The sequence below is a fragment of the Elaeis guineensis genome, chromosome 4, assembly GCF_000442705.2.
Source record: "Elaeis guineensis isolate ETL-2024a chromosome 4, EG11, whole genome shotgun sequence".
NCBI classification, from domain to species: Eukaryota; Viridiplantae; Streptophyta; class Magnoliopsida; order Arecales; family Arecaceae; genus Elaeis; species Elaeis guineensis.
This window is the reverse complement of record NC_025996.2, coordinates 37,156,045-37,168,675: the sequence shown is the minus strand read 5'-3', so window position 1 is coordinate 37,168,675 and position 12,631 is coordinate 37,156,045. Positions and strand designations below refer to the sequence as shown.

At 41.5% G+C, this 12,631-nt stretch overlaps 1 protein-coding gene and 1 pseudogene across 2 annotated transcripts; one reads left to right on the top strand and one right to left on the bottom strand.

Annotated features, from left to right (window-relative positions):
* The first annotated feature begins 1,726 nt into the window (after positions 1-1,726).
* LOC105051909 (protein NRT1/ PTR FAMILY 5.10) lies at positions 1,727-11,249 on the top strand. Of its 2 annotated transcripts, XM_073256335.1 has the most exons (5): positions 1,727-1,950; positions 2,032-2,249; positions 3,138-3,174; positions 9,908-9,989; positions 10,212-11,249. In XM_073256335.1, the coding sequence occupies exons 1-5, from the start codon at positions 1,866-1,868 to the stop codon at positions 11,059-11,061; spliced, it is 1,272 nt and encodes a 423-aa protein (XP_073112436.1). In that variant the 5' UTR covers positions 1,727-1,865; the 3' UTR covers positions 11,062-11,249. The 2 variants fall into 2 exon arrangements, with proteins under 2 accessions (XP_073112436.1, XP_073112435.1); XM_073256334.1 differs by lacking the exon at positions 3,138-3,174 and having other exon boundaries at positions 1,730-1,950; positions 9,448-9,989.
* Positions 11,244-12,420, bottom strand: LOC140857316 (protein NRT1/ PTR FAMILY 5.10-like; annotated as a pseudogene).
* Between the last annotated feature and the right edge of the window lie 211 nt (positions 12,421-12,631).

Genomic DNA, 12,631 nt, shown 5'->3' with positions numbered 1-12,631 from the left:
CTCCGAGTTTTTTCTTAGACTAGGATTTGTTGCCGCAAGACTGATCCTTCATTATTTATTTTGAGGACGAACTCTCATGTCCTCTATGTGCTCATCTATATTGATGATATTTTGGTAACTAGCAATGACTCCAGTTAGATCTCTCTACTTCTTCGTCAGCTCGCTACAGAATTCTCCATTAAGGATCTTGGTGATCTTCATTTTTTCTTAGGAATTGAGGCTATTCAAAACTCTACCAGACTATTATTATTTCAAACCCACTATATTAGATATCTTCTTTCAAAAACAGGCATGGTTGATTATAAACCTATTCAGACCCCAATGGCCATGACACAGGATTCTGATTCAGGGGGTGCTCTTTATCCAGACCCTATACAGTATCGCTCCATTGTTGGAGCTCTTCAGTATGGTACATTGACACACCTTGACATTTTCTTTGCAGTGAATAAAGTATGTCAGTTTATGCAGTCTCCTAGTTCTGATCACTGGATTATGGTCAAGCGTATCTTATAGTACTTTCAAGCTACAGCTGATCATGGGTTACAAATTCAAAGATCAACCTCTCGCTCTCTTCAAGCCTTCTCCGATGCAGATTGGACAGGTAGTGGGAGTGATAGGCGTTCCACTGGGGGCTATGCAATTTTTCTTGGCCCCAATCTTATTTCATGGGCATCTCGTAAACAGAAGACAGTTGCTCGATCATCCACAGAATCTGAATACAAGGCCTTAGCAGATGCATCAGCTGAACTAATCTGGCTTGAGTCATTATTTCAAGAACTTGGCTATCCCTTACATGGCCCCCCCATTCTATAGTGTGACAATATTGGGGCCGCTTATCTCTTGGCCAATCCTGTCTTCCATGCTCGCACGAAGCATGTCAAAATTGATTTTCATTTCGTTCGTGAGCGTGTTGCACGACATCAACTATCTGTTCAGTTCATCTCCACCCAGGATCAGCTTGTTGATATTCTCACCAAGCCCTTGGGTACCTCACGTTTTAGGTTCCTAAGGGACAAGTTGGAGATTCGTGGTCCTGGCTTTTCATCTTGAGGGGGTGTGTCAGCACATATTCATTCCACCTCATCATTTTACTTTTGGCATATACTCTTATTTGTTTTCTCTCTATATTTAGTAAGTCAACATATATTCATATTTAGCCTGCACATCTATTTTTGGTCTCTCTTTGTTTAGCAATTCTACTTTTGGTTCTTTGGCCTTACTGAGTCTGTAATTAAGATGTTCTTTTTTCTTGTAATTACTGTAATTGCTGGTATTGTAATCTACAAATATTTCTATTGGAGATCAATGAAATTAAAGTGTGAAAATTAGAAATTATTCTCAATAAAAAAATTATCATTGTCAATGGTATTCTTGCATTATTTGATGGGTTGATTTTAGTAGAAATTTAAGTAAGATATTATTTTTCTCAATATAATAAGAGATGATGAGTTGCATTATTTTTTTTAATATTATAAAATTAAAAAATAGCCACTGTTCTATATATATATATATATATAAGATAAAATTACGACTAACCTGGTTGACTATTTGGCCGTTTGCTTTGACTTCGCGTGCACATATATGATAAAATTATGACTAACCTGGTTGACTATATGGCCGTTTGCTTTGACTTCGCGTGCTGCTAAGAATGGTACAATAAAATTGATGCTTCATTATAAAAATCTTGTTTAGTCGCAACCCTTTAAAATTTCTTGCAAGCAAGAATAAGATATTAGAACATACGTAGATAAGCCAAGTCCCACCATTAAATCCCAAGCCAAGCCGACGCCTCAAGCTCCACCCCTATCTACTATTGGTCTCGCTGCTCCATCGTCCCATAGAGGACAAAAAGAAACCCATCGGAGATGGGAGGCATGGTTGATTACAAGGGCCGTCCCATCTCCCGCTCCGCCACCACCGGCGGCTGGACCTCCGCTCTCTTCATCATAGGTATTCATATACCCTGCCCTACATCGGATCGTTGATCAACTGTACCCCATGCTTCTCCGTCACCGTCCATTTCTTGATCAGGGGTGGAGACGGCCGAGAGATTCAGCTACAGCGGCATCTCCTCCAACCTCATAAGCTATCTCACGGGGCCGCTCCGCCAGTCCACGGCAGCCGGTGCGGCCAACGCCAACGCCTGGAGCGGGACGGCCAACATGCTGCCGATTTTAGGGGCGGTCGTCGCCGACTCCTGGTTGGGCCGATATCGGACGATCCTCCTCTCTTCTCTCCTCTATGTCCTGGTACGCCGTCCGCCCATTCTTTTTAATAGCCTGATGATGATGCTAGATCGTTCATGTACGCTCACTGTGACCTATGGCTCAGAGGGACCGGGTTTGGTTCACATCAGGAATGGGATTGGTCCCACCGGACGCGATAGTTGCATATAATAATATTGCATTTGGTGATGTCTCATTTTGTAATCTACTCTACCACATTTAAGGGAATCCGGGGCTGTGTCTTCTCCAGTGGCTGGGTCATCATGCGGTGTCGTTTAGGTTGTGATCGCTTTCGTTTGGCTGTCCTACATTGACTACAACAAAGAGGAAGAGCAGCACTTAACTTTTACCGTTTCAAGAGGGATAAAATTGTTAGGTTGTTACCGATCGATCATGTACCTTTCGTTGAAAAGGACTCTTGAGTCCTCGGTGGTACAGTTTTTGGATCCGGATCCCAAGATGGAGGTCGAATCCATGTATTCCATCTGTGAGGAGGATGGGGTCGGGCAGCGGTGCAGCTTACCTGCTGCTTTTGTACGGAGACGAGCTCCCATCCACTTGCAAAAAATAGAAGAAAAAAAAGAGAAAAAGGGGGGGGGGGGGGGCTGCTGCTTTTGTACGGAGACGAGCTCCCATCCACTTGCAAAAAATAGAAGAAAAAAAAGAGAAAAAGGGGGGGGGGGGGGGTGGCCACTGGGGGTGGACGTCAATACCTCTGTTTTTGCCCATAGGGAACGGAAGTTAGACATGATGCTGATTTATATACTATAAATCTTAGCCATTCATACAATAATTGAAGGCTCTCCTAATTGTTGCACGTGTTTTACGTTATCTGTGAAGTTGGTTTGCCATCTTAACCCTTTTTTTTTTTTTTTGTTGAGACATCTTAACCTCTTTCTAATTATATCGCAGGTAACACAAACACATCATATCACATCACATGATGGAGGTACCAGATCTATCATAGTGTTTTTTTTTTTAATACAAGTAGATGATCACACCATTCTAATGCGAAAACAACTCAAAAAATCAGAGTATAAAATATCGTGAAGTGCTCGTGGATACACATCTCTATAGCGTCAGGATCAATCTCTGATATGATCAGCAACAAACGAAGTTACCCAATCCATGGCGCTTTTTGTCTTCCGATAGATATGTCGAATAGCCATCATAGAAAAATGACAGAGGGACTTTCATATATCATGGAGCAGTGGGTGAGCTCCCAACCACTTCATGTCATCCCTAATCCAGTCAATAATTGTGACAGAGTCACCCTCCATGAAGATGCTCTCCGAATGCAGTTTCTATCGTGTGCAGGTGATGCCCGCCCTGGCTGCCTAGAGCTTTGCTTCTAGGACCAATAGCTCAAATAGATATCAGCCCTTGAAGTCTACCGTTCGAGCCCCGAATGATATAGTCCGCACTATCTCTATTATCTCTGACATTGTTATCAAAGTTGATCTTCACAAATTTCGAAAGGGAGTCTCTTAAGTGATGAAAAGAACCCTCTGGAACGCTGCATGCACAGCAGGAGAGCTCCAAAGACTCAGGGTGGCAAGAGACTGTCTAGTAGCGTCGAACCAATTGTAATCCTTAGCAAGGAAACATGCTCTCTCTAGCATCTGATGCGCAGGCACAACCTCAACATCGAAGATCAAAGTATTCCTGGACAGTCAGATTTGATAAGCAATATACGCCATCCTATTACCAATGGCCTGGCCTTCCGTCGTGCATCAGCGGATTGTTTTCAAAAATGGGAAAAATCAGAAGTCGCTCATAGCCCCCCGGGGTTGTCCTCTTACCATTCCTTAGATCAGACAAGCTCGCGGACGTCGAAGCAAGGTATGCTCAGTTGTATCGTCCTCCAATCTGCACATTGGGCAGGCAACCAGTAGGTCCATGCCTAGAGGTGGGCATCGAGCCGGGCTGCCCATGGGCAGGCCCTGCCCGGCACGAATTGGGTCGTGTCTGGCACAGCCCGTCAAATACTGTAACAGGCCGTGCTAAGACATAGCCCAATACTAGGGGCCGGGCTGGGCTGGGGGTTTGGTGACCTACGGCCCAAGCCCGGCACAGCCTTTCAGGGCCTGGGCTGGCACGGCGGGCCGTGCCAGGCACGGCACGGCACAGCCCGCGTGCCAGCCCATATAGGCCGTGGCACAGCTCATTTGGCACGGGGTGTTTTTCAACAGGTTGGAGACTTGGGGGATAAAAAAAAATAGGAGATATTGAATTTTTTTTTGTAAAAATAAAAACTATCTTGTAATAGTGGAGGGTTTGGCATGAACCCCTACCAGCTTATTAATATAAATCAAAATTATATAAAAGAGGGAGGGGGCTAGGCCTGACCTTCAGAATATAATGAGGGGAGAGAGAAGAAAATAGAGGTGACTCACCTCAACAAATAAAAAGTAAAAATATATAATTTTAAGAAATTAAGAATTGAAAATAAATCTTACTAATTGTCTGTGCCGTTTGTATCGTCCTCATCATCAGATCTAGTATCATGTCCTCCTCTGTCCTGAAGTCTCGCCTCCGCATCTAGCCAATCTTTGAAACAGAGTAGCATCTTAACTGTCTCGTCGGTCATCCTACTTTTCTTTTCATCCAGAATGTGCCAACCTGTATTAAAAACTGATTTTGATGCAACTGTAGACATAAATAGGATCCTCCTCTTGTATAATCCTTGAATTGCTAAACTATAATTACTACTTGCTAAATATTGAATGGAAGAGAGTAGAATTACTAGAAGAGAGAATAAATAGGAGTAGAGAGATTAGAGAGAGAGGATTGGTTTGGTAAATTGGTGTGGTTAGAATGAAAGAGGAGGCCCTATTTATAGAAATCCAAAGCTTTTATTTTTTCAAAATACCCCTCAATCTAACCATTTTTTGGCTGTTGGAGGGGTCAAAATGATCATTTTTTCAAATATAACCATTATAACCCAAAAAAACAAAAAGAAAAAGGTTTTAGTTGTTACGGGCCGGGCCTGGCCCGTAACGGCCTTAAATTGGCACGGCCCGTAACGGGCTCAAATGGGCCGTGCTTGGCACGGCCCGTTTGGGCTAATTTCTTTTAAAAAAAAGAAAAAAAAAGGGTCGGGCCATCAGGCCTGTGTGCCACCCATCAGGCCCACGGGCCTGACGGGCCACGGATCATGCCTGGCATGGCTTGCCAGGCCCTGGGCCTAGGGCCGTGCCAGGCCGGGGTCCGGTGTAATCGGGCCGTGCTAGGCACGGCCCATTTGGTTTGTGGCCCAATGGGCCTGGGTCGGACCGTGCCAGGCACGGCTCGGTGCCCAAGTCTATCCATGCCTCTATCTCTGAGAAGTGCTCGAATCGGAAGTCGATCTCAGGCAACCTTCTAGAGAAAGAGTCTAACCTTGGGATGGGCCGCCACTCATCAGATCCAAACAGTCTCGATCCTTCACTTAGGAGCAGATCGGCACATCGTCACAAGATCTCTAGTAGAAGCCTTGGAGCAGCATGACCGGCCCAACAGCCTCAAATCCTGGCTCTGATATATGGGAATGGGAATAGCAAGAATCCTATCAGTAAGCTGGCCATCAAAGAGACGGATGACACCCTGAGCCCTCCAGCCCCTGCCATCGATAGTGATCAACTTACGAACCTGCAAGTCATTATCCACCTTTATGCTGACGTAGGTCGGCTAACGAAGTAGGGGGAGGCTAGAGATCTAAGCATCCTGGCTCACACCAATCGAAGTCTCATCGCCAATCAACCATCTAACGTAGGTCATCACTGCAGAGGTGCGGATGCAGATCTCTCTTCAGATAAAGGAGCAGCTGTGCTCAATGCGAATTTGGGACTCTTGCCTTCAGATCCCATATCGGGCCCTCATCACTCTGTTCCATAAGCAGTCAGGTTGGGCGAGGAATCTATAGCATGTCTGACGATCATAGCCTCCCTCTTGATCAGCAAAGACTGGATCCCCAGCCATCTATCTCGTATTGGTTGGCAAACAACCTCCCATGACAGGAGATGAAGCCCACGATCGCTATGTCTGGAATCCTAAAAAAAGTTTCGGAATGATTGCTCGAGGTCTGTGAGGTAAGAGCACAGAACAATAGTGTTTACCGAGAGATACACTGGAATGGAACTTAGGACAAATCTCACTAATCCTCCCCATCATAGAAAGGGTATTGCCTTGCCAGCCCTCTAGTCGCTCCCGGATCCACTGCTCCATGGGCCTACAGTCAGTCCTCTGAGGTCTCTGTCCCATAATAGAGACCCCAAGGTAGGCTATAGTCTTGGTATACTCAGTGATCCCTAGCCTATCTCAAATCGCTTGCTTCACCTGGATTTTTATCTTGGGACTGAAGATGATAGTGGATTTCTGCAAATTCACAAATTGATCAGATGTCCGACAGTAGGCCTCAACAATGGACGTGAAGCATCCCACATTCCGCACTGATGCCTGACCAATGAGTAAGTAATCATCTGCAAAGAGAAGATACGAGAGTGGTTGCATCTCTGGGGCAGACCAGTAGGGCTCCATCTCTGTCTTCTAAACTGTCGTTCGAAGAGCACGAGATAGAGCATCAGTACATAAAATAAACAAGTAGGGGGAGAGAGGGCACCCTTGACGAAGATCCTGTCAAGTGGAAGAACTCCATCGGGGAGCTATTGATCAGGATGGCATAACTCGATGTCTCCATATCGTCTATGATCCAGTCGATCCATCTATCCTGGAATCCAAACTCAAGAAGTGTACAGCATAGAAACTGCCAACTCATCCGGTCGTACGTCCGCTCCATATGCAACTTGATCGCCATCAAGCTCCGATAAATGGGGGTGCGTCGCAAGTCATGCATAAACTCCTGGACGAGCAGGATGCTGTTGGCGATGCAGCGGCCATTGAGGAAAGCATCATGCTCCTGACTGATCAGACATGGAATAATCGGCTACAGCGGCTACAGAAGTCGAACTGGGATCTTTGCACACACTTTATAGAGTGGTACAAAGGCTAATCGGCTTGAAGTGTTCTGGAGCCGACGCATCAGGTCTCTTCAAGATGAGGGTGATTAGCATCCTCTTCCATTGCTTTGGAATGCCTCTGGCAGCAAACACCATCTGCATTACCTCAATCACCTTGCCATCAACAATGAGTCAGTACCTACAGAAGAAGTGGGGTGGGAAGCCATCCGGCCCTTCATAGTGTCTTTTACCATAGAGAAGGCCATTCTAGTGGATACTTCCTGTTATCATGGGGTCAAAGAAGAGAACAATCAGCTTTGAAAATAGTTAAACAAAGATATGGTGATAGGCCTTATATTCAGACATATATTAATCAGATCATTTGCTTATAGATTAATTAATGATCATGCTTCATCATCTGCTATCACTTTAAATTGTAAGATCGTCTATATAAGTTGTGACATACATAAAATGTCTGAGTTTGTATAAGTTGTACCCCTCAAAGTTCAGTTTACAAATAATGCCATCTATAACTTTGAAAAATTTCTACTTCTCATGTCATCCCTTCTAATGTAAAGCTTGTATATAGAACGATCTATCACATCCTTGGCTCATGGTATTTAGGGACTAATATTAGCCTTATTGCCATAGTCGTATGACATCATACAACCTAGAGAACTCCCACATCTAATACCTAACACTAGGATATAGTCCTATTGGAGGGTGCATCTCGCCCATGCAGGTGCCCTTGCTTGTTAAACTCTATGTTTGGTTTCCAAAACTGAAAGAGACCAGAGTGGGAGCCCCAATAGAATGAGAATGAAAGACAAGGAATTGGAGTCATGATTCCCATTTTCTTATTTTGATGCAAAGCAAAAAATGCATGAAAAAGAAATAATATTGAAATTCTAATATGTAATTTAATAGTTGTATATCAGGATGTAATAAATTTTATATTAGTTTTTAGATATATTTAATACTATTTTCTATTTTATAATTAATTAATTAATTTTTATTTTATTTTACCTGTTAAATCAAAGTTTGATAATTTCAAATCTTAAATATTCATATTTTTTATATATATATTTTTTACAATCTCTAATTTTCATTTAATATCCTGTTATTTATTATTTAATGTTTATTGTTTTGCTTAGTGATTTTATTTTTTCTAGTAATAATATTTAATAATTTATATTTATCTTTTTAGACTTTCTTTAACAGATATTATACAATGCCTGGTACATGATATATGGTAAACTTTTATGTAGTAGTTGATATAATATTACAATGCATGATATTTAATATTTCACTATTTGCTAATAAATAGTATTTTAAATTATATATTTATATATTAATTTATTTATTATATATCATACTCATTCATTAGTTACTATTTTATATCATAAATATTGTAATTCTAAAGGTATTTTTGTCATACCAAATAGTAGGATGAGGTCAAATTTGGGATCGCAATTCCCTTCTAATGCTTCTTCCCAGGAACCATACATAATGAGAATTAATGATATTTCGTGTTGAGGATTCTTGTTGTCTCATCAAATAGTTATTCTTCATGAATTACCTCTCTGAGTAGTATCTAGGGTGGAAATTCGATGGATTAGGTCAAGTTAGATGTTAGTCTACGCCCGATCCGACACCTTGAGACTTTTGTCTTGAACCCACACCAACCCAACTTTTAATCTGAGCATCACAGCCCAAACTGAACTTGACCTTAATTTTTTGATCTCGGGATCAAAATCGGGTTGGTCTGGATTCGGTCAGATCGGATTGGGTTACATTAGATCAATTAGGTCATTTAGCCAAACCATTTATAAATGCTCCTATGCAATATAAATAATATTTAAAATAAAATAAAATGAGCTTGGGATTGTAACATGTGAGTATAATGTGGATCCCACTTTTATATAATTGTAGAATATTGGCAAGATCTTGGAAAATGAAGCAGCATCAAATATATGTATGTAATATATTTATACGAACTGGGACTCAGGTTGGGTCGGTTGTCCGATATATTAGCCCAAACCAAATCCGGATTTGAGTCAGGTTAGAAATTTCAATCAAAGCCAATATAGTCCTTTTCTTCCCGAAGAAGTCTTTAGATGAAAAGCTCTAACTGGAACTTTTGCGGTGATACATAATAATGCAATTTTCTTCCTTGCATGTTTTCAAAAAAGATACGTAGAAAAGGAATCTTCTGTATATGATTGAGTAATTTGCTATTGCAGCTGACTAGAGCTGAAACTAACTATAATTGAATGGAATGCCAGGGTTTAGCCTTGCTTACTCTTTCAGCTGCTCTTCTTTCTCTTGGATCCTCTGACTGCGATCTTAGCAAGGGAGAGATCTCATCATGCCCTCCTCCCTCTCCCTTTCATGTCATCATCTTCTTCTTCTCTCTCTACCTCGTTGCTCTGGGACAGGGTGGGCACAAGCCATGCGTTCAGGCTTTTGGAGCTGATCAGTTCGACGATAGAGATCCCTCAGAGAGCAAAGCAAGGAGTTCATTTTTTAACTGGTGGTATGTTGGTATATGCTTAGGCTGTGTTGCTGCCTATATGGTCCTCAATTACATCCAAGACTATGTTAGTTGGACTGTTGCGTTTGGACTTCAGTGCGCTGCCATGGCACTTGCACTTGTGGTTTTCATGCTTGGAACCAAAACTTATCGCCACCTTGTTTTAGATGACAAAAGCCCATTTTTAAGGATAGCCAATGTGTATTTTGAAGTTTTCAGGAATAGAAAGACTCCTACTACCACATTTGATGAAGCTGGAGAGACACCGCTGCTGCATGAGGAAACTCAATTTGAGTAAGATCCAATCCATGCAATTTGTTTTCCTCCATACCTTTTTTTTTTTGAGAGAAAAACATCTAGTAATTTGGTTCACTGCCTTGACAATTTCTGCTCATTGGTTTACTGATGCAATTAAATTACTAAATGTAGTATCATAATTTGCTAGTGTGATGTATCATTAGATTGATTCCTCTAATGCTGATGGTTGTGATTGTTGTTTTATTGTTTGCTATGTAGGTCTCTGGATCACAAAGCAGAAGTTACTTCAGTCCACTATCATGTCTCTTCTCCATCCAAGCAAGTTGATTCAATTTGCATCAATAGTTTGACTGAGGAAGAGGTGAAGGGTCTGGTTGGGTTGGTACCCATATGGCTTACTTGTTTAATATATGGCATTGTCTTTGCACAGACGCAGACTCTTTTCACAAAGCAAGGCAATACCATGGAGAGAGACATGGGTTTTGGATATCAAATTCCGGCAGCTTCACTGCAACTATTTTCCAGCATCGTGGTCGTAGTCTTCGTCCCCATATATGATCTTGTACTTGTTCCTATAGGAAGGATGTTTGCTGGAAATCCTTCTGGTATAACAATGCTGCAGAGAATTGGTATTGGGATGGTGCTCTCTGCTGCTTCGATGGTATCGGCAGGGCTAGTAGAGATGAAGAGGCTGAAAACTGCCAGAGATTTTGGGCTGGTTGACATGCCAAATCTTCCACTCCCAATGAGTATATGGTGGTTGGTTCCTCAGTATGTTGTTTTTGGGTTTTCTGAAGTGTTCATCATGATTGGTATGCAAGAATTCTTTTATGATCAGATGCCATGCGAGCTAAGGAGCGTTGCCCTTGCTCTTTACTTGAGTGTCTCTGGTATAGGGAGCTTTGTTAGCAGTTTTCTCATCTCTATGATTGATAGTTTCACTGCCAAGAGAGGGGAGAGCTGGTTTGCTAACAATATCAACCGAGCACATCTTGATTACTTCTTTTGGCTTCTTGCAGGACTTAATTTTGCAGGATGCTTGGCATATTTCTATTTTGCTAAATCATACATCTATAAGAAGTTTCGAGGTGAGGTCTTGCCAATGTAATTCATGATGGAGGTTTTGTAAGTTAACAATAATTTTCATCTTCTGTATAACATGTGTTTGTGTATATATATATATATATATGTTTGCATGTATTCATTTTGATGTCCAGCTTACGAGCTAATCGGTGCACTGCCACATGTACATATATTTCAGCAATTCCAGAATAGAATGGAGGAGCTTGTTCACAATCTTTGCTTGAACGAACAGTATGTTGTGATTTCCTGAATATCAACACAGAAACATTACAGAAAGTAATCATCTTCTGTTCTACATGTAAGTTATGCTCATAAGATGAAACATATCAGCAGGCAGTTTGTAGTCATTATAGAATAAAGTACTCGTTTTAGAATATAACCATCGATAAGGATCATAAACATGATGAAAGATTTTAGATACGTTTTATGGGTGCCAAAATAAAGATCAGGCATTACAGTATAATATCTGCTTTCTTCTTGTACACATAAAATTGTGCGGAGTAGGAAGTAGATGACCAACCCTGCAGCACTGAGTCCAGCAAGAAGCCAATAGAAGTAATCAAGATGTGCATGGTTTAGGTTATCAGAGAACCAGCTCCCTCTTCTTCGGGCTATGTCATTGATCACAGATACAAGAAAACCACTAATGAGTTCCCCAATATCAAAGATACTCATGAAGAGAGCAAGCCCAAGACTTCTCAATGCATCAGGCACTTGTTCATAGAAGAATTCCTGCATGCCAACCATTGTGAACACATTTGCAAGTCCAAAAATAATGAATTGAGGAATCAACCACCACACTCTTATCGGAGTAGTTGCCATGGGCAAGTCAACAATTCCAAAATCTTTTGCTGTTTTGAGCCTCTTCATCTCTACCAGAGCTGCCATGATCATTGATAGAGTCATAAGGAGCATTCCTGCACCAATTCTTGGAAACATGGTGATGCCTGAAGGAGTCTGGGTAAATTTTCTAGCTATGGGTACAATAACACCATCATAAATGGGAATGAAGATCAAAATGGAGATAGCAATGAAGCATAGCACTGATGCTGCTGGTATTTGGAAGCTTACTCCTATTTTCCTATCCAAGGTGCAACCTTGCTTTGGGAAAATGTTGATGACTGAGGAAGAACAACGGCATATATTAAGCAGGCTCCCCATATAGGGAACAACTGAAGCAAATCCTTGGTTTGCTCTGCTTGACCAACATCATATACACCCTTGCCTTGTTCGGATGCTGGTGACCAAAGCCTGTCGACGAGAATATGGACTATCTGTAAGAATTAGGAGAACATCTAAGCCCAACACCTCATGTTAGGAATAAATAATCCTTGTGACCGATTTTTGGATGGCTATCGATTGCTACAACCATGTCACATGTCATGTATGTGGTATTTCAATTTAGGATAAGCAATGTGACTAATTATATATGCATTTAGTTAAGCTCTCCTAAAAGAGGTATTTTCAGACAAAAAGAAAATGAAAATGAGTATATTTCTTGTGACTCAATTGGCATTGCTTTTGTTTTCTGTTTTTGTTTCCAACAATCCAAGAGAAAATTGCACTAAACTGAACAGATGTACATGATGTAAATA

Bases quoted from the DNA above. Each gene is read 5' to 3' on its own strand.
- LOC105051909 (XM_073256334.1), top strand. From the start codon at position 1,866: ATGGGAGGCATGGTTGATTACAAGGGCCGTCCCATCTCCCGCTCCGCC. The intron at 1,951-2,031 runs GTATTCATATAC...TTTCTTGATCAG, and splicing joins CTCCGCTCTCTTCATCATAG to GGGTGGAGACGGCCGAGAGA. The intron at 9,990-10,211 runs GTAAGATCCAAT...TTTGCTATGTAG, and splicing joins CATGAGGAAACTCAATTTGA to GTCTCTGGATCACAAAGCAG.